The sequence below is a fragment of the Platalea leucorodia genome, assembly GCF_965183815.1.
Source record: "Platalea leucorodia genome assembly, chromosome: 4".
NCBI lineage: Eukaryota > Metazoa > Chordata > Aves > Pelecaniformes > Threskiornithidae > Platalea > Platalea leucorodia.
In genome coordinates, this window is record NC_138826.1 from 59,177,981 (window position 1) to 59,200,005 (window position 22,025).

The 22,025-nt window shown below is 41.9% G+C and overlaps 1 protein-coding gene across 20 annotated transcripts in view; it reads right to left on the reverse strand.

Annotated features, from left to right (window-relative positions):
• CACNA1C (calcium voltage-gated channel subunit alpha1 C) overlaps positions 1–22,025 on the reverse strand; it is a gene marked incomplete at its 5' end in the record, with an annotated part of 481,188 nt that overhangs the window by 49,515 nt on the left and 409,648 nt on the right. For 9 of the 20 annotated variants that reach the window (XM_082309322.1, XM_082309335.1, XM_082309337.1 and 6 more), the window contains 2 exons: positions 2,627–2,710; positions 20,444–20,554. In XM_082309322.1, coding sequence (XP_082165448.1) covers positions 2,627–2,710; positions 20,444–20,554 — 195 coding nt within the window. Of the gene's footprint in view, positions 1–2,626; positions 2,711–3,353; positions 3,438–20,443; positions 20,555–22,025 lie in introns of all 20 variants that reach the window. The other 11 variants (XM_082309318.1, XM_082309332.1, XM_082309334.1 and 8 more) reach the window with 3 other exon arrangements.

Sequence of the window (22,025 nt, forward strand, 5' to 3'; positions counted from 1 at the left end):
AGTAGCAAAGAACTTGTCTAGATAAAAAGAGAAGATTTAAACATGCCAGGTAACAAAAAGACGTGTGCAGAAGTCTGTAAAAACTGTATAGAAGGAAAGGATTCTTTAGAGGAAACAGAGGGACCATCATGAAATGCTGTTCATAACCCTGACTCTTTAGTCAGGGCCACTCCTGCTGCCTCCTCAACTAAGACAGGTGATGGCTGTTTGGACAGAGGCATACCCTCATTTTTCATAGACTTCTGCAACCAAAAACTGGATTCTGGGCCTTGGCTGACACGAACTTGAATTTAGACAGGGAATGGAAAAGAGAAGGAGCCTTATCGGTGGTAATTAAACACACCAGTACGGATAGCCCTGGAGACTGAAGCTCTGAACACAGCACAGTTAGCAGCAGCGTGCCCTTCTCAACAACATGCTAAGAATGAACGCGATTTATCCTGCTTAAATTTAGCGTCTGAGAGCGGGGTGTCTAGACAAACCTAACAAACCTAGACACTCTCCAGTCACTGGATGGGCACCTCCAAAGAACAATTCATTTTCCCTGTCACAGGCGTGTACGGGGAGGCACCAGTTGGCGTGGGGAGGTGTGCATTTCTCTCCAATAATTCTGAGGAAGCCTGGGTGACTATCTGTCTTCCTCTCAGACGACTAAAGTTTAATGAGATGTATACCAAAGTGTCTTAAACCATGACGTAAAAAGTTGTTTAATTTATTGGAAATTACTGAGAATTTCTTCAAAAGGATGCATTAGATTTTCCCTCCAGTACAGGGTTTCTGACTATGATAGACCTCCATTTATTTATCAAAACACAAGGATTTCCCTCCTTTCTGCTTGGAAGACTTTTGTACGGATTCAAATACATCAGTCAGGAAAGTCTTGTGGATGTTTAGCATAATTCATCTCCAGTTAATCGTACTTATTTCCTCAATTACCACAGACAGTTCTGCCTCTATGGATGAGAATTGAACTGTTCCACAATCTGAAGGCTACTGCCAGGGTCCCCATTTAGTTTTCTTGTAACAAGCGTGGCATAAAAAAGGCTTTCATTTCATTCTTTAAAATTAACAACTTCACCCTGCTGATCATTGTAACTTCCCTCTACAAAGTCAGCCCAACCCTAATATCTCTCTAGTAAAAGGGTAACCAAAATTGTTTACGTCATTCTGGGGGAAATGCTGCAAACAATTTTTTGTGTCCAGAAAGTAGGACATTTAAGAGATGTAAAATAAAAGTTCATTTTCAGTTAGAAACTATTTTCTATTCTCTCAAAAGACAAAATAGACTAGTGTCAAATAAAATATTTCATTTATTCTAAATCAAAATATTACAACTTGGATAAATGTCCCTCTTTCAGAATTAAAAAAAATGAACTTGAACAGAAATTAAACTAGAACCAAGATATGAAAACATTTTGTTTGATAAATTCAAAGTAAGGCATTTTGATTTTTTCAAAATGTTGCCTATGTTTTTCCCTAAACACAGCACTGAGTGAAAACTATTCTGTCACTTTTCTGCTTGCGCTGGGTTGCCTCTACAGTACACAATTCCAAGCTGGAATGTTTATTCAACAGCCACATCATTTTGCAAATTCATGATTGTTTTGCTCTTCGTTAACATATTTACAGAAATTTTCTTTCAATCTTTCTATCTTCCTGGCCTCACTAATCTGGATTTTGCAGTGCAATTTTTGTCCATGCTCATAAACTTAGCGGGTCCTTTGTAGTCTTTCATTTGAGAATCTGTGTGCTTCCTGCCTGTCCTTTGTCTATTTATCCTGTAATTCTATATCCATCCACCTCCAAAAAAAGAGAGGAAAAAGTTTGCCTGAGGGGATTTATTCCTTGAACACCAGCTGCTCACTTCAGTCTCCGTGGCTCATTCAATCCTTCACCTGTCTGCTGAGGTGGGCACCAGTGGGGCCAATCAGTGTCAATTGTGCTGGTGGAATTTATCAGATGGAGCAAACTGGGTTGCAAACCCAAAAAACTGGGTTGAAACTCTGGCGCTTTGTTTTTCTTTGGGCTTTCTGTTTTGTTTTTATTTTATCTACCTTTTTCAAATTAGAAACTGAACATTAGGAGCAGGTTCCTCTAAACAGAGATGATTTGGTCTTTATTCCTTGTGGAGGAAGCCTGGGTAAGGAGGCACAGGGAGGATTCCTGATTTGGTTCCCGCAGTTCCACCTCGAAAGAACTGACCTTTAGATCTCTGTGGGGTGGAGAGTATTGAACTGCCATGGGAAGCAAAACATAACACTGGGTAGACCAAAGTGCTGGCCTGGGACTATTCTAGCAGCTTCCCATGGCGCAAATAGCTTATTCACTTACACTCCACGTTTCCCATCGCTTTTCCTGCTATACAGTTTAATTCATGCCAGGCGGATTATGAAGGGAAGAAAATGATGCAACAGTCAGAAAGTCCTTTAAGTCGTTCCAAAAATTAGAACAAAATAAAAAGAAAACAAAACAAACAAAAAAAAGAGAGAGCTTCAAAACTAAACAAAAAGCTCTGAAAACAAACTCAAAAGAAAGGAGGAAGGGGGAGGAAAAAAAAAAAAAGAACCCGGGAAAGACAAATGAATGTTAGAGCAGGCACGATCATGGACAGACGCCAGCTACTTACGTTCACCTCGGTGATTGCTATATCAACAATGCTACCCACAACAATCAAGGCGTCAAATGTATTCCATGCATCACAGAAATAGTGCTGCATGTGGCAGGGAAGCCAAGGAAAGAGAGAGAGAGAGAGAAAGGAAGAGAAAGGAAGAGAAAGAAAGAATGAGAGAAAGAGAGAGAGAGGAGGGAGAGAGAGAGGGAAAGGGAGAAAAGAGGGAAAAAAAGTAAAAAGTAAAATAAAATAAAATAAAAAACAAAACAAAACAAAAAAAAGCATGAAAGAGGGAGAGAAGAGGAAAAAAATAAGAAAAGAAAGAGGTTACGTGGGCATATTAAATAGTCTCTTACCACTCTACAGTATTGGTTGCTCAAACCTCTGTAACGTTTCACATGATGGAGGGTATCAACAAAAGCCTGGTTAGTCAGAAAGTTACACTCAAGCATATCTACCTTTTGGAGGGAAAAAAAGCACACACACCCCAAACTCTGTGCGCTTTCACCAGTCACAGCCTTGGGGCAAGCTATGACAAGTGAAAAAGAAGGAGGCATTTCCCCCCCTCCTTTTTTTTTCCCTGGGAGAAGGAGAAGGACGACGGCAAGTTCAAGAAAAGCATGACTAGAGGGAAAAAAACCAGAAAAAAAAAAAAAGAGAGAGAAAGAAAGAGAGAAAGAGAGAAGGAACAGCAGAGGAGGAGGAGGTGGTGGTATCCTGGGGAGGGTAGAGTAATACTCACATTAGTTTCACTGAGAATGACGTCTATAATGCTGCCAATTACGATGAGGAAGTCAAAAACATTCCAAGGATCACTAAAGTAACCCTACATAAGGAAGGGGCAGGCAGGATGGGGATTAAAAAGGAATGTTAGACAGACAAAAACAGTTCAAAATTACCATTAGAATTACTGCCCTGATACCTCAAGGGGTTTTCCTCTTAAGTCTACTTGTTGCGTCTCAAGCTGTAGCCCAGTCCTGGGATCCCTGACTTACGTGAGCAGTCCCTATCCAGCTAATGCGATCCCAGGGCAGCCAGTCCTCCCTTCCAACTCTGGGACGGAGCAGGGGGCGAAGGGAAGCCACACAGAGCACTTTGAGCATGGCTGCTCACAGGAGTAGGGTTTGTAGGACCAGCTCCTCCAGGCATCTCCGATTCCTAGCGACACTGCACCCTTCCCCATTTGGCTTGGATTTGGCGGGGGGAAGAGTACAGGAATGGTGTCATACGGTTCTCTCAAAAAACGTCTCCCCTTCTGCCAGTGTGAATATCAATCCACCAGTCCACATTCCAGATGTAACACTCTGTGTGGCACTGGGAACAGCCGGCTGCCGCGTCACGATGGAGCAGAGGGCACAGTTGAGCTGGGGACGTGCTATTTAAACCTCACTGGTTGTCTCCTTTATCTTTACCCAGCCACAATGAGTATTACAACAATGATTAACCTGACAGTTTCTGTTACTAATGCTTGAGCTCCTGTCATAAAACTACACAGCAGGGCTGGTATTTTTGTTACTCTGAAAGCACGTCTGCACCACAAAATGAAGGTGTGAACGTAGCATGTGCTGGCGCATCCCACCAGAAAGGGGTAAGAATGAGAGCAAAGTTGGCTTTAGCATGTGCTTAGAGACCTGTTGCTCACTCATGCTAAAGATAGTGTCACAGCATCACTGCAACGTCAGCTGTCTCGGACAAGCTATGGCACATCCGCTACCATGTGCTAAACTCATACCTTCGCTTTGCTGTGCAGAATTACTTTGGGGGCTATCTCAAACATCTCATTGTCCTAAGCAGGGCTCAGGAGATGCTAATCAGCACTGCTTGCCATTCCCATCCTGCATGATTTTGGCTGGATGGGCCATAAGGATACAGGACCCTTTTGGAAAAGGTGCCATTCAGCCCAGGAGGTGAGCTTCTGTATGTAAACTTCCTGTCCCAGTCAATGCCACAAGCAAAGAAAACTTATCGTGGCTCACTGAACACCTGCGCCAACCTCTTCCCCTTGTTCTGCAGTCCTAAAAGGAGGCAAACATACAAAATCCTCCGTACTCTTTTTATGTGTTTGATTTTGTGAGCATAGGCTAATCTGACCTCCCTGTTTCCCAGCTGCAGCATGTCTCCAGTGAGACTGAACCCAAGTTGCACTGTGACTGCTATTCTTAGCCAGAGAGTCAGGTCATGGGTAAAGTGTGAGTCTGTGTTCCCAGGCAGCGCTGCAGAAAGCAAAAAGGAGAAAAGAAAAAAAAAAAATTTAAAAATCCCAGCACTGGCACTGCACAAGCCAGGCTTGGGAGCCTGAAATTACTGTGGGTTCAACCACCACATGGAGCAGGCTCTGGCAAAAAGTATCTTTCTAAACACTGAAACACTGCCTCCAGGGTGCTTTGAGACTCATGGTTACAAACTGCATTATGTTTGGGGCAGGAAAAATGAAAAACAAACAAAAAGATGAAGCAGAGAAAGCCACTGCCCAGCTGGTTCCACACCAGTGAAGGGAGCTGGTAGAGTGGACTTTGAAATCTCCTCAAAATCAGAAAAAAACCACCCTTTATTCTGCAGCCTGAAACAGGCAACTCTTAGCAGATCTACATTGGGAGGAGTAATCATCCCATGGCTACACATTACTATGCAATTAGCTACAACAGGGAGGAAGGAAACAGGAGCAAAAGCAAATTCAGAGAATATTATTATTCAGCGTCCAGCCTAGAAAATACACAACAAATATTAGAATGAATTCAGCGGTGATGTCCAGCATCATTAGCAACCAGATGGACCTGGAATAAAACTGTAATTAGACTTCACCAAGAGGAAGGGGAGGGAGAGAACAGCAGATTAAATTGTAGAGGCAAACGCATTTTGAATAAATAAAGGACAGACACAGACCATATAGAGTTGCAAAAAGTGCCTTTGCAGCCTGATGAGGCCTTGGCAGAAAGTACACTTGCAGGATCAAAGAGAACGGAGTAGAAGACGACAGACCCAATCCTCCTGCCCCTGTTCATGTGCACAGTCCTGGTGAAGGCAACGGCACTGCTCACATGCCAAATGAATACGTGCATTCAACAGCATGGCTACCTTCCATTTCCTTCTCAAATTGCATAGTTTAGGAACTATTAAGGATTTCAGCAAGAACCCAAACAACTCCAAAAAAACAGAGTTTGCTTTTGGGCAGCTTCAAGGGTGAAGATCCAAAACATGTTCAGGTTTTGCCCATGAAAATGATGACTGTCTATTTTTAGATCTATGGTGATAGATAGGTGGTTATGCTTACTACGATTGGCATCATACTGCAAGAAAGTTTTTGGTGTAACCATATTCACAATCTCACAATTTGTTTTTACTGAGCAACTCCAGACATAGAGCCCAATAGCCATTGCTGCTGGTAACACAGCATTTGCTGTTGGTACAAAACCCAGGTGAAAACCAGCATCAAATCCTGTCCTTAGATGACCACTGAAGCCAGTGAATTAAATTTTGCTCCCGGTTGCAGTAACGTAACCTCACTGGAAGCAACGACACTGCACTGACACAGTTGGCACATCTCAGGAGAGACTCAGGCCTGGAAAGAAAAGGTCCCTTTTTCATTGCTATCGCAAATAGATGCTTTGGACCTTTGTGGCACTGCAGCACATCTGGAGTCACTCTGCTAACTTCTGTGGAGTTGCTCCAGATTTACACTGTGAGCTCTTTCTCCTGGAATGCTGTGCTGAGTCTCATCAGCCAGCTCCTTGCTTGAAAGTCATGGGCTGCTCTGCTCTGGGATCACAGAAAGAGCATTACCATGGTATGTTATTGTGTAGCCGTAAGGTGGACTCATAGAGCTTTTTGCTTCCTCCTGTACCTCTTAGATGAGTGATAGAGAGGAACCATGGATATGAATGCAGTTTTACTCAACCCCACATCCAATATGCCATTGTTGAATTAAGGAAACACATGAATTTAAAAACCTTCCTTTCCTCCTCACCTGCTCCCTCTGTGTTTCAAACAGAAGTGTGAAAAATAGAAAGATATTATTCACAGCAAGAGAGCTCAAAGAAAACAGAACATAGATGCTTCATTTGCGTGCAAGGCAATGGAATCCTTCCTTAAAAAGCCACCCTCTTAGAGACATTTACCTATGAACAGCCATGTGGTTACTTAGCTTTGGATCGGACCTCATAATCTTGTCAGGAGTTATGAGTACATATTGAGAGTAAACTACACCCCTTGGGGACTTGCCTCTTGCGACCTCAAAGTACCTCTTCAAGCCACATTCCTCGCTGGAGTGTACCAGGGTGGCTAATGAAAGACAAGCTGAATGAAGGAAGAGCTTTCACTCCAATAAAGAGGTTGTATTTCCAAACTATTTTTCCCACCAGAAAGTTCTGTATACTTTTCCCAAGGGGGTGGAGGTCTGACTGGAAATGAATTGATGGCACTGTTTGTTTTTGCAGTACAGGAATTTAGAGTGTAATACCATATTTTACCCTTAAAGGGAGACGCTTGACCCTGATTTAGCTGTATAATTACATGTCACATAATGGCAGCCTCAGGGGCTTACTGGGGAATGGTAGTCGCCCTCTCTTGTGGGATGTCTTTGGAGATCCATGAAGCTTTTGGGGAGAAAGAGGACAGAAAGAGACCAGGAGGATTGGACTGAATATTCAGGAAGCATGAAATAGCCCCACCATTAGAACACGTTTTTTCCCCATTTTTTTATTTCCCCAAAGGTAGCAAAGGATAGTGTATCATCATGTGATCAATAAGTTAATGAAAGGCTGAGCATAAATATGCAGTAGCTGACTGGAATGGAATCTCATTTGTGCAAGGGGAGCAGACATCGTAGCATTTCAGAATGAGTATGCCAATCATTTTTAGGTTTCCTAGTTGCTGAGATTAGCTATCAAAGAAGCTGTGGTTTGTTTTGCTACTCATGGAGCCATTGAAATCTCTGGAGACCATTTCTTTTACATTTTGTGAATATGAAATCCTAAATGCAGTACCTAAGAAGCCTCATTAACAGCAGAGAAAATTGCCCACTGGAGTCTATCTGAAGGTCTGAGCTCAGGGTCACCTGGGGCCCATAATAGGAACATGTGGTGGCTGGAGAGCTATGCATCTACACTGAAGCACAGAAATCCTCAGGGGAAGGGTGCTGTTGAGTCATGGTACCAGCTGGGTTTTGAGCATCCAGCCCTGTGGGAGCTGCAGGGTCACTTGTGTGTTAATTGATGTGCAGTTATTTATCTGTTTGGTCCCAGGTTTTCATTTCCATCTCTTGTGAGGTGGCTAGCAAAAATTAAAAAAACCCTCTGAGAGAAAAGCCTCTAAAGATGAAGAGCACAGCAAGGGTCAAGGTTATTCACTGGGTAGGATCTGAATGTAGGTTAGATAGTCCCCAGTAGAAGACGCTGCAATGTCATAGGAAAAAAGGGAAAGACAGAAATGAAGCATTGAGTAGGAGAAACGAAGACATATAGATAACTACACAGCCTAAAAGGAAAGCAAACTACACGAGAACCTTGCTAACACCTATCTGAAATAAACCTGCAAGTTAAAACAACAAAAAAGAAGCATCAATCTTAATCAGCTGGAAAGTATATGGGAAGGAGAGAAAGGGGCTGATACCCTGATATTCAGTGTGATTTCTTAGGAAAAATTTCCTGCTGATTGTAAGGGGCACCAAAGCTGGGGATCTGCAAAATGAGATGAACTGCTAGCTTGGCTGATGGTTGCTTAGCATGCAAATTCGTTTCTGAAAATGCTGCAAGCTATTTGGAGCTGTGAGAGTCTGTTCTCAGACTTCATTAAAGGAGGCTTTCCCTGAAAATATTTTTGCAAAAGGGACAGTTTCATTGGAAAACAGTATCGAATCAAATGACATTTACACAGTACCATGGCTCTTGGCATACCTTCTCACAGCAGATTTGAGCAATTCGCATGTATTCTGAACAATCTTATAAAGCTACAATAGCTCCCGACACCAAATGGAGATTTGTGTCAGATGCAAATTCTGTTATGCTAAGATACATTTAGCCATAACAGCAATCAGGGAAATTAGCAGAACCTAATAGAGAAGGAATAAAGTGGAGGATGCAGCTGCTTGGATCTCCTGACAGGCTGCAGTAAAACAGCATCTATTTACATACTATCTATCAGCTCTCATCCATTGATGGATTAATTCTGAGACACAGACTCCCTGCAGTTCACCTACCAGTCACTGTAATGAGTCACCGCTGCAGCGAATTGCACAAGGGCCCCCTGTACTCCGTCAAATCTTTCTGCAGACAGGGAGTGAGGAGAGGAGCTTTTCAGCTCCCCAGACTATTCCAAAGGTCTGGTCAGTTCTGAAGAAGCCTCCTGCCTCTGTCTGCTTATTCCATAAGAAAACAAGACCAACTTGTAGACCAAGATAGGTGCTCAATAACTTTGATGTCTTCCTTTATCCTGTCTCACTGTTTCATGCTCTCCCTCGCAATGAGGTCATTGGTGAAAGCAGACAGGCATCCCTTGGGGTACGAGGGCCTGCCTAGACATACTGGCCACTCTGCTTGATGGAAACAAAGGAGTTGGAGGACTTGAATGGCTCTGTGATCTGGAAAAAAACCTCAAATGTTTATTTCTAGGTCACTGGTATAAAACTGGGGTAGCTTGTTACTGGTTATAAGTGGCCACCTTCTGATTATTGTTTGAGAGCCTGTAGGTCCTAAAGAAAACTATGGGTCTCACCTGTGCTTCTAGTGGACAAATGGAAAACATCACAGGAAAACAGAAAAAACTCCACTGTCTGAACCAAGGTCCCCAAGCCACTATTTGACAAACTTAAACATTTATGGAAGCTGGAACTATATAATCTCTTGTGTCACAACAGAGCCTTTCTTATGCTCTCCACACCTACTGATAATTGACAACATCAGGGGGCCATGCCTAGAAAAGTCTTTATCATACCTGTTCTGTGAACTGAGAATTCCCATTTCCAGATCTCGCAGCCCCGTTCATTCCACCAGAATTGTATTTTCTAGATGGTCCCAGGAGCCCCTCCATGCCCACCTACATGGTGGTACAGTTATCTTACATCTCTCTGTATTTAATTTACTGTAAAGTGGCTAGTAGTACACAAGCACTCAGCCATGTAGAAGGCTTGAAGTGCAATGTTAGGGTCCCAGGTTCTCCAAAGACCAGGAAAGAAGCATAGCAAAGGCAGTACAGAAGCATTTATCATGAAAGTATCTCTTAGATGTGGCAAAGATTGTATTTTAAGGCAACATGCTGAGAAGGCCTAAGAAAATGATAACAGTAAAACATGCTGAAACTGGATGATTCAACTAGCTGACCCTGATGTAATTTTTGGCTTGGATTGGTCTTAGCTGCCTTTGAAGGGAGGGTGAGTAATGCCTCAGAACAGTAATGCCTAAGGCCTCCTTGATATAAATGCATGAAAATGGAGGCAGAGTAACAGAAAGCTCTCTCATAAATTCTGCTGTCCACCTAGAAAAATAAGATAAACATTCTTGATTTTCCTACAGCTATGTTGTGGTACAGTGATACCCTGTGAGGAGTTGGGCTCGTTTCCTTATGAATAGTAATTACATTGCAATCATTTAACAATCACTGTCCTTCAGTCAGAAACCAGACGTTCTCAGCAAAAAGAAACAAAATCAACACCAGTCTTTCTTACTGGAAAGACTGAAAAGTGAATGTGACGACTTGCTATGTCTGAAGAGATCATTTATCACAAAATGCATTCCGTGAGAATTTTGCTGTCAAATTCCATTAGGAAGAAGCTGTAAACGCTCAAAGACTTTGCAAGGTCTAGAAAAAGCCAGTCTTGATAAGAGCCAACAAATAACTCTTGAAGGCAATAAACCAAACCAGCAACATGAAACAGTCCTATGAAAAGAGCAAAAGGATGGGCTTTGCTGTTTAAGGTAGTCTACCTTCTACAGTTGAACTGACATCCCAGCCCAGGGAAGAAAGATTCAAAAGAAGTAAAACTCAACCTGTAAAAACAGAAGTGACACATCTTTCAGAGTGAAGAGCCACTTACTGTTGTGGGAAGATGACACAGTGGCAAGGGTGCAGAAGCATTCTGAATATGGGGCTGGACTTGGAATAGTTTCTGTGTCTCCATATGCACCATGGAAAAAGGCTATGGACTGCTCTGACACAGTTATTGTGTGGCTGGTGGATACTCACGGGAAGAAAGGCATGACCTTCTAGAAACAGGCCGGTAGGTATGAGCAATAGGTTTTTGCATAGTTTCTTTTTTTGTAAGTTACCTCCATTTTCAGAAAAGGCTTGATTTTATATGGATTAGAGCAGTTAATAAACTAGTGCTTACTTTCATGCAATCCACCAATCATAACTTTCCAAAAGAGGATGGTTACACTCAGTTTACACTTGGGGAAGCAGAAATGTAAAAAACTAAAGTTTCCAAGGTCCTGCAAAAGCCAGATGCATGATAGAAAAATCAACTCTCGCAGAGCTCAGCAAGGTGACCATTTGGCAGTGGAAATGTCATTTCCCACCATGATGAACAGTTCCTAACACAGTCTGTTACCTGGTATCATTCTTATGTGAAGAGAAGATTCATATCTGTGAGAACTTTTGACCCTTTAAAGGAACCTCACAAGAAGTGATAGAGGCTTGGGATTTTTCTTCTGAGAGTGAGAGCAAGTCACTTTTCCCTGGAACTGTTCCTTTACATGCTGTTGCTGACGCTGTCGACGCTGTTGTGAATGAGACCCCAGTTCACCATCCCACTGGGCTTTTAACACTGTGTGAATAATTTTCTGTATTAAATAATTAAGTGTAATAGCTAATACAGTACTTCCCACACTGCTGCATTGTGCAGTCATATCATTATTTTTGATCATTTATAATGACATTAAAACCCCCAAGTGCCAGACTGAAAATAAATCTGTCACAATGTTGCAGCAATATGCAAATTTTCTGGGTACGTTTGCTGTGAAGGAAAAGGTCCTCTCTCATTGAAAATTGCATACAGCTTCTTTAACAGTTTTTTCTGCCTACTGAATTCTCCATTGATCCTTCAGAAAGCTGAAGGATTACATAGCTCTGGCTGATCAGTGTTAGAAATTTCACACATTATATATAGTAATTAGAGGATCTATTTGTGTGCAGAAAATTGCTGGCCTCATCCTCCAGGAAGGAGAACACCCTGCATTTCAACGCGTGTAACATTGGAAGCAGCAGATCAAACAGCCTTTTTGTCCCTCACCAATTGGTTCGACCACAACATGAAAGGACAAGTTTTTTTGCACAGAGGGAAGTTTGTTCTGTATAGTCATTGCATTCTTGGCCTCTTCTTTGGGGGCACCAACGAAGAAACCAGTTGGGATCAACTCTGCTGATGCCTTTCCACAACATACATTTTCCATGAGGGTATGGGAAAGAGACCAGTATACTTCATACAGGATGTCAACTAGTGTTCAGAAGGAAGACTTTGGATGCTTCCTGAGCCAGATTCCACTAGAGGTATGAGCTAGGATTTACTGTGAAATTCCATTTCTCATCATCCATCTAGTTTCTTCTGTTACATTCACCTACCAAATGTTTTTCACACTGCATGACTTGTTTAGGTGGAGTCACGCCTATGCCATCTCAGAATATAAGCATATGCACAATAGAAAAACTTTAGTCTGGCACTACTTTCCTTTCCTTCAGAGTGTCAGGAATGGCCAGACTTCCCCTCCCACACACGCTCAGGAACTGGTAAGGAACTCAGTGAAATCTAGAAGTATCAAAGAGGATTCCCTGTACTTTCACATGACAGAGAAGGCAGTTACTTGCTTGCTGACTCCTCATTTGTGGAAATTGTTGCTAAATCAACCTCATCCCTAATGTTCTGTTGCAAATTTTCTGTACTAACTGGAGGATTTGTTGTTACATCAGGTATACTGTTTAGCTTGATGGGCCAGCACTCTAGGATGTGGTTCATTCTTTCAGTGTCACTTCCTTGTAACATGTTGGCAGCACAGACTCCTGAGTAGTTTTGATTTAAGGCTTGGAATAACAAAAGCAGCTGCTTTGGCCTTTGGCTGGTGGGATGTCCTTCCACGTTCTATGAGAAAGTCACAGCGCGGAGCTGCTGCGAGAGTGTTGTGGCACCGACTGTGCTGCAAGAGGCCCAGTTGCTTTTTTAGCCTCTCTTTTCTTGGACATATGGGCAGATAGAAATTCTGTCAAACAAGCAGCATCCAGGAGCAAGCCTACCGATGATCCTCTGGTTCCAACGCATGGATAAGTATAAAGGATTGGGATGACCTGATCATCTGTCCCGAATAATTATCCCAAGTATTTCTTCACATTAAAGTCACCTAAACATGCTGCTCTGACATACAGTACTTTTATTATTTACTTTTGCAGGAAGGGCTTGGAAAAGAGGTGCATTCTTTGTCCCAGACCTGGGGACCTGAAAGACCATATGGTCAAATCTCCACATGACAGGTATGCTATGCAAAATGCATAGTAATGCAGGTAATCACAGTAAAGAGAAAGTAGAGGAGTGATTAATGAGGTGTTAAGATTTTTTCACTTTTCTACTGTATTTTCAAAACCCTTGAGCCTGATTCAGCAGTTCCTTGAGAGCCTTGGACTGACTGCGCACATACAGTGCAGTGCCTGGTCGTGCACTACAGAGATGTCGGGGATTTCTGGTCAATGTGGCTCCTGGGCTTGTTGGAGCAGCTGAGATTAATTCCAGCTGGGCTACTGGCTGTACAGAAGATCCAGAGGAATATACAATATGTTCAGACTTCACCCAGATGAATATTTGGGGTGAAAAAGGAAAGCATTTCTGGGGTCACTTGCTGATGCATTTTGCAACGGGGCTGAGATTAATCCACAGAAGTAGGGAAATACATTGCACCCAACTTTTATTGCAAATTATTCTGGTGAGACAGTATGCAGGGAGGCTCTGTGGCTGAGATACCGATGTGTTTGAACATGGAGACCTGGGATGTCTGCCAGGGAACTTCAATAAAATGTAGAAGCAAAAAAAGATGTTCATTAGCTTAAAAGCTATGGGTTTTAATTCAGTTTTTAATTTTCTAAAAATCCCTTTCCATGTTTATTTTTTCCTTTCAGCCTTGTTTCTGTTTTTCTTTTCCTTGCATTATTTTTTTGTCCAATCATTTCTTTCTCCATTTTATTAATACTTTCCTCTTTCAGGGTCTTTGGTGTATTTTTTTTTCTTTCTGCTTTTAAGGATATTCTGTCCGTTCACACTCTCCATTATCTGTGTATGGCTTTTCCTTCCCTCCGGGTTTGGTTTCTCTCTCTTCCCCTCCAGGCATAGTCCTTCCTGTTTGTTTAGTTCTCTTTTTCACTTTCTTCAGTTCACACAGTCTTACCTGACTATTCCTAGTTCTGTCCATGCTCACTATTTCTTGCCCAACATCAAGAAGAGCTCAGTCTTCCTTTCTGTTGAATGAGGTATATTTTTTCTCCACCCACAGATCCTGAAACATATTAGCTTTCTCACCCCTTCTTTTGCCTTTTAAAACACTTGTTTCAACCAAAGGCAGGGTGGTGGTTGGAGACTGCCCTTCCTATTGCATGGGGCAGATGACTGCAAATGCTCTGTGTGTAGATGCTGTCCCTCCAAAACAGAAAGGGTAATACTGAAGCTGAGGAGAGGAAACAATTAGATGACTACTTAGGTTAAGAACCTGCCAAAACCAGCAGAGAAAATCTGCAAAGTAAGAGCCATTTGACAACTAGAGTTGTGTGGCCAAACTCCATGAAAGGGAGGCAGCTGCCTGCACCGTGGGCTCACGTATGCATTTATACAACCTAAACTACTAATTTATACCACCATACTTCATCCTAGACCATATGATTTTTAACTAAATATGACCCCATGTCTGTTGGATGGACCTGAATTGTTTTTCAGTGCTGAGTAAAAGACTGCTCAATTGTAACCAGTTTTCCTGACATTTTTCTGAGTGCAGAATGTCTTTACTTTGCTTTCTCCGTATCAGCTGGAGAAATAAAACTGTGATGAATGATGCCAGGGCAGCATCCTAAGCTATATAGGTGTTTCTAAAGGTACTAGAATGAAGAAGTGCCAAAAGCATTAGATTTCCAAAATTAACCAACCTTGTTTCTGTAGTGCAAGGGGATAAATTGGATATAAATTTCAGTTGTTTTTGAAAATCCTGAAGGCTCTGTCCTGACCAAGGAATGACAGATTATGGTTACAGTGAGAAAGAAGAATGCAAGTAGTATGAAGTAGCCAGAGTGACTTCAGGAGAGATTACTCAAAGATCTGTTTATAGGCATAAATGTACTAGAAATGGAGTAGTAAAAAGGGAACAAAAACAGATGAGTCATTTTGCAGTTTTGAGAAGAGATATCAGTGCATCAAATGCATGATAAATGCTGACTGAGAGGAGCTTTAAGAGGAATAAAGAAGGGCAAATACATCAGGGGAGAAAGAAGTACTAAAGACACATAGATCCTTCAGTAAATGGAGACTAAGAAATAACCATGGGCGACACTCATGACTTTCCCTACTTAGAGGGTCATAGCTCTTCCTGGGATCACATGGGATTATATGCCTTGTACTGAATGTGAAACTTGTTTGAAACAGTGCACAAAAATCTGAACTCTGCTACATGAAAATGACATTAAAGAATGGCAAGAATTCAGAGTAAAGTAGCAGTGATAAATGAGGGACCGAACTAACAATCTGAGACAGGACAGATGGCGTTGTTACAGGCTGCTTTACAAGTAACATCCATAAACACCCAGGGAAGAAAGGTGCTGACAGTGTCTGGTAAATGGAATAGACTTGTGATCTGTAGTCTCTCTGATAGTCATAATTCCACACAGGAAATCCCCAAGATTCCCTTTCCACACACAGACCTGGATTTGACAAAATATATGAACATGTGCTTTACTTTATGCATGGAAGTCATTCCACTGATATGTCTTGCCTACTTCGAGATGACAGGGACAGCGGTAGAAAATTCATAGCTCTTGGATTGCTAGTCCTGCCTGAGCTAATAAGAGGATAGATGAAATGTTCCCTGAAAGAAAAAAAATAGATGTGGTTTGTCAGTAAAACAGCCCATTCCAGGAAGCTGGAAAAATCTGAAATTCCTGGAGGAATATCCATCCCCATATTAGCACGTACGTTGACAGATGGCACAGCTTCATATCAATAGGAATTTTAAGTTGTTGTCTTTGAGTTGAAAAGATAAACCCTAGGCAGATTTTGTAGACCAGCTGGTCCTTCATGGACTGGTGCTTGTGGGGATTTCTTCTTTAAGACACTGGGACAGTGGTAGCTGTGAGCACCCCAGAGAGCACAGAACCTCTCATTCCCTTTAGTAGTTTTCTCTGGAAAAAGCACGAAGTAGCAGCAGCTTGCTCCATGCTCACCAGACTGGCTGGAGATTTTATAAAAAAAGAAAAACAAAGCAGCAAAAGACCTTGGCTCAACAGCATTACTTTTAGACTGTCTCTTTGAAGTAACTACTCTTGAATCAGTTTATGAGCATCAGCCAAGACAAACACTCAGGTCCGTTTGGGAGTTTTGCTTCAGAGCAGCACATTAATACTCTGTAAGGAGATGCAGGGCATGTAAGTGGATGTTTTCTTTATCAGCAGCCCTAATCATCCCAAATCTTGCTTGCTCATTGTTAGCACACCCCCCTGTCAGGGCTGCATCAGACACAGATGAGCTGTCTTACACAGTGCTTAGATTTATCCTGCAAAAAAACTGGGAGAACTGACCGTTTCCACCAGAAAATGCAACATGGGGGCTCTCAGAGACTGGCCTTGTCCCTGCCTGGCATATACTATATATACCAGCAGCAGCTGCTCCAGCAAATGTACCCCTCTTCTCTATAGCCTCCTTGGAAGCTAAACAAACCAAAAACTCCGTTCACAGATGGTGGCCAATAAAAAGGACAGGTAGCAAAGGGACTTGCTGACTAGAGCAACCAATCTCAACAGTAACAGTATGTTTAGTTAGGAAAGCCCTTGTCTTTCTGCCCCCTTCACATACTTTCTGTAAGTGTTAGGAGATGAGCCCTGACTCAGACTTGGCTCCTTATTCCTACAGCTGGCTTTTCAATGAGTAAACCCTTGCTCCTACCAAAAGAACTAGTTGCAGGGCTGGATTATCCATGTCAATTCTTTGCATTCAGGCACATACGTGATCCTACTTAATGTCTGTGCAACTGGCTGCATTTGCTTTTTTTACCTTTACTATCAAGAGTAGAAAATAAGAAGGACGTGTCTCCTCACAGAATACCAGTGAAAAAATAAAAACTGGATACAGTAAAAAAAAATCTATTCAGTCAGAGACTGCCACCTTTTCTGTTGTTACGCATGTAATACACAGGTAGCGTTGTAGTGCATTGTATTACTTAATATAATAGTGATTGCCACACCGCTGCCTGCAGCAGGAACTCCATGTATTAGGAACTTCAGGCTTCCCCCAAAACTATTTGTCATGGGCACATCCCTGTGGTGACTTCTGCAAGAAGCTAGGGCAATAGCAGCTCTGAGTACGTCAGAGATCTGTCCCAGTTCCCTTAACAATTCTCTGTGGTAAAGGTATGAATAAAGAGCAGCTTGTTCCGTCTTGCACAGATGGAGCAAACCGTGGTCCTCTGTTGCTGCTGCAGACCATTCATTCCAAGGTGCCTTTAGGAAGTGACTGTGCAAGGGAGAGCTCTGTGGCGGCTGCTTCAGAGTTACAAGTCAGTTACTGCACTGCTTGCTGTAGCTGAGGGTTAGCTGCAGCACCCACTGCTGGGCTAAGCGACACAAAGTTGGAGAAAACAGAGCAAATTTTACCACCTTCAGTTCTGTGCTCAGTTCTGTTCTGCCACATTCTGCTGGGGTTTGTCGCTAAGGCGAGGACACAACACCTTCAGCTACCCAAGTTTCCTGCTTACTTGTTGTCAGTCATGAAGCTTACAGCTCCCTCATTTTAGGGTACTCTCAGATAGAAAGAAGTGATGTTTGGGCACAAATTCAAAATGAGACAAACAGCTTAAATGAAGGCTGGTTTGTGTTTTATTGCTCTGGAAATGGCAGCCAAATCTGTCTTCAGCAGAGATCTCATGAGCATTTAAGCTTGCCATTTCACATCTGGGAAAAACTAATATCACTTAGCATCTCATTTCTTTGTCTGTGTGACTTGATTGGTTAGAGGGAAGAGGATGATGATTGAGTTGTAGTGATGTTCACGCAGAGGACAATGAAATCCTTTTGGACTTTTTCAGCTGGCGTTCCTGAGGACAACCTCCATCTGCAAATGTATGATTTGCATTGCTTGATAGGAGGACACAGGACACAAGGTCTGGCCAAGCAGAGGGCTGAGGTAACAACTTTTTGCCATGCTGGGAGACTCCCACATCAGAACATATTCTAGGCAAATTCAGGTTCAATCCCAAATGTGCAGCCTAAAGAGAAGGAGATTGTGCCCCCCAGCGTTGGTCCACATCAGTCCAAATGGTACCGAAAAGCCAATGGCAAGTTACACGAGGCATTCTGATGTTTCCAAACTTGAGTCACTGAACTGGTTCTCAACATCATCCAGTGTGTATATACTGCTGCAAGCGAGTCTTTTTGCTGTATCAGTTGTTTTCACAAGTTCATTCCTGTTATTCTTCCCTGTAAATCCCATGGTTCTGTTTTTGAAAATGTTGTTTATTTTCCTGAATTATTTAATTAAAATAGCAGTTTAATAGTTAGCACTATTTTTGGCATACAGGCCAGACTAGGACTTGAAACAGATTTATTCTTTTCACTGGTTGTTCTTTCAACCCGAGGTGGTTGTCTGATCCTTAGTTGAGAAGACTTTATTAATACTCTACTGTTCTGGTCAAAAGGAAAACTTCTTTTATATTCTCACTTTTACTATAGTGTAGTAGCTGGGGATTTAGTTTGGAAATTACAGAATCATAGAAAATTGGGCTGAGAGGGATCTCGTGAGATGGTCTAGTCCATTCCCTTGTCCCATGGCAGATCATACATTCCTAAACTGTTTCTCATGAAAGGTTCCCCTAACTTAATCTTAAAACCTCAAATTATGGAGATTCCACAATCTCTTTAGGCAACCTGTTCCAATGTTTCACTATCCGGAGGATACATGTTTACCCTCAGGTGATTTTGTTTAATACTTTGTTGTGCAGCAAAACTTGAAAAGGAGATTGAACACAGGAAAGTAAGACACAGGGAGCAGAAAGGACCTCCAATGTCATCAAGTCCGATTTCTTGCTGTTAGAGGCAACCATGTCAGGTAAAGCCTTCCTTGTATATGTACAGAGCTCAATATTTGAACTGGTTGAACTTTTCCCCTAAATGCTCAAAAGAAATTCTGCTGAGAATCTCATCTTTCTTAAAATTAAGAATCTCCTGTAAAGTAGAACCATGAAATCAGAAGAACATTACAAAGCTTGTGAGATACATTTTTGGGTATATAACGTGCAGATAATATTTTTACAAAGTGCCAGAAAATTTACTTGCTAATAGACATGGCAAAGTCTCAAAAGTGAAAGGTAGATCCCTCCTGAAAACTACAATCCTTTCTGAAACAGATAATGATACTTCTAAATTTCCAAAGACAGTGTTTGAGATCTCACAAAAAAATAAAATCAGTCCTTCACCAGGACTGCACAAGATGCTCTTAACTTTCAAGAGAACTACATCTGAGAAAGGATAGTGATATTGGGCTCAGGAAAGAAATAAAATTGTGACTTAGAAGAAGAAGTCCTAGAAAGTGTGGAAGAAGAAGAGAGAGGCTGGGTGGGAGTAAAGTCAACACAAAGTTAACAAGAAAAAGTAAGACCAAATTTAGCAGAGTTGGAAAGCAAAGTTTCTGAGCTAAGGATGAGGAAGATGTTAGGTTAGAGCTGAGAGGAGCTATTAACTTCAGTGATCCCCTAAATGTTTAACATGAAGGACAAGAATGACTATCAGACATGATTTTTCTCATCTTTACCAATGTCATAACTGATGCTTCAGACAGTATTTGCCAACTCCAATGTATCAAGGTGTCCTTCAAGATATAACCCCAAGGTATCACTGAAGACATGAAATAGCATGAAGTACCTGTGTTTAGGTATCTGGATTCCACTCCTTATGACACACCACTGAATTTAAACCCCAAAGAAGAAAGCCTCGTGTCATCTTAAATTATGTGAGGTCAGAATCTTTGTCCTTGTCTTGCAGCAGCTGTGCCAACTTAGTTGGAAGAGCTTGTAGGTTATAATCATACCCCATGGTGCACATATGCTAGCAGAATGCCATGGCCCTATGGACAGGACAATACTTTCAGACAGGACCTGCTGGGGTACTGAATATTATCAATGAAGTCTTAAATTCAAAACTGAAGTAACCCAAACTATCATTGAGATGTAGCCCTCCCAGAAGAAACATTTTTTTCCAAAGCTCATAACTCAAAATGCGTCATGCTTGATTAACTTCACTTGGGCCAGGAGACTAATCATGGGATGCTATTTATAGTGTATTTAAGGAAAGTCAGAGAGAGCATTAGAATAACATTCAGAATGGAAAACATGTTATAGCCTTAACATAGTATCACTATTATAACTTAATGAAAACAGAAAACTAGGAACCTTCTCTATTAGCAGGTGTTGCCTTTTTTTTTTTGTTGTTAGTGTGTCTACTCTCCAGTGAAAAAGTTATTAAATATATGTGAGACTCCAATCCAGAGAGCAACTGTCCAGCTCAGTTATTGGTGGGGTAATAGATCAGAAAGTTTCACCTCCTCCTTCTCCTCACAGCTGCCCCGCACACATGCGCACACACACAGAGGCCAGGAAACTCTACGCCTAGAGCACCTACCTTGGGTTTGAAGGCGATTAATTTCAGGACCATCTCAACAGTGAAGAGGCCAGTGAAGAGCATGTTGAGGATATTCATGGCTTCCTTGAACATGCAGCTCTGACCGTAGTGCTGAAAAATAGCATCCCGGCAGCAGTGTGAGGAATGGACACACCAGCTAGTTAGAAATCCACAGGGCCCCTCCTGACCTCCCTTCATGTTGAGGTTCTCTAAAGAAAACCCCAGCACGCTCCATTTTTTCAATTTAGAATTCCCATCTCCCTTCACATATAAGCATTTCCATACCTCTAGTAATTTTTGCCATCTGGCTCTGGATCTCCTATCTTTTAAAAAAAATCTTTCTGAGTGGGGATTACCAAAATCGCACTTATCATTCCAGTTGAGGGCTCATTATAAATTTGCATAATGGTACAAGACAGTTGCCAATTGTGTTTGTTATCTCACCCTTCCATAACACTTGGATTACTTTTTTGTTTGATTGCTACTGCACAGTGAACAGGGGTTTCATTGAGCTGTTCATAATGATACCAAGCCATTCCCCAAGTAATTACACTTAATTCAGGATTCTGCAAAGTACACGAGCAGCTCACATCATATCTTTCCAATATGCATTATCTTGCATTTGTCAACTCTGAATTAAATTTGCAATCATGCTGCCCATTCACTTAACTTTATTAAGATCTTATGAAGTTACTCTCTGTCTTCTATTAATTAATTCAAATAGTGTCTTCTGCAAGTGTTGCCACCTCACTCTTCATATCCCTATTTCCAGATCGTTATACTTGAGACTGATTGCACTGCCTTATTCTAAGGTCATCTTCCAGGTCATAAGACCCCATTTGTAGCTGCTTAACTTTGAAAAAATTTAACCAGCTGGGATGAATTTTCATATTCTGCATTGGCTCAGGTTAATCTATTTAAAGGAGTTTCAGTTAAAACAATTCAGCTACAGCTGAAAGCCAGGCCAGGGAAAAATACATTGTTGAGGCGTTTTCAGAATTTCTTGTAACATTTTCCTTGAAAGACTCTAGTATCTGCAGGACTCTGCTTAAAAACCTGGAATTTTACTGGAATGTGGCTTTTGTGTTTGCTGTCCCTTACGTTGTTTGATCCAAATCTGGCCACAGTATAAGCCTTTGAAAAACTGTACTTTTCTCAAGATGGACATAGACTTCCTAGAATCTCCAGAGATGCTGTGCTGCCCGTGGGCTCACAAACATCTCACAGCTTCTAGCCCTACCTGCCCTGGGCGTGGACCATTGTCACAGCAACTGAGCATGCTTCAAAGCTTCAGAGTGAACACAATAGTCCCTCTCCATTGCTTCATGACAGCAGGGCAGTAGATACTTAGCTAAGAGCAGAGCACTTTCTTGTGCTCATGCTGCCTCACTCCTTTGTTGGTACCTTACACAAGACAGCAGAGGAAGCCTTTTCAATAGGGATGGTAAAGAGCTAGACCACATGAAGAAAAATTAGAGGGGGTCAAGAAATCTGGTGAGATTGGACTAGAGGCAGTGAAAGAAAATAAGGTAAAAGCTGACTGTGAATACAGACTTAGACTGTTAATGAGTGACAGGAAACT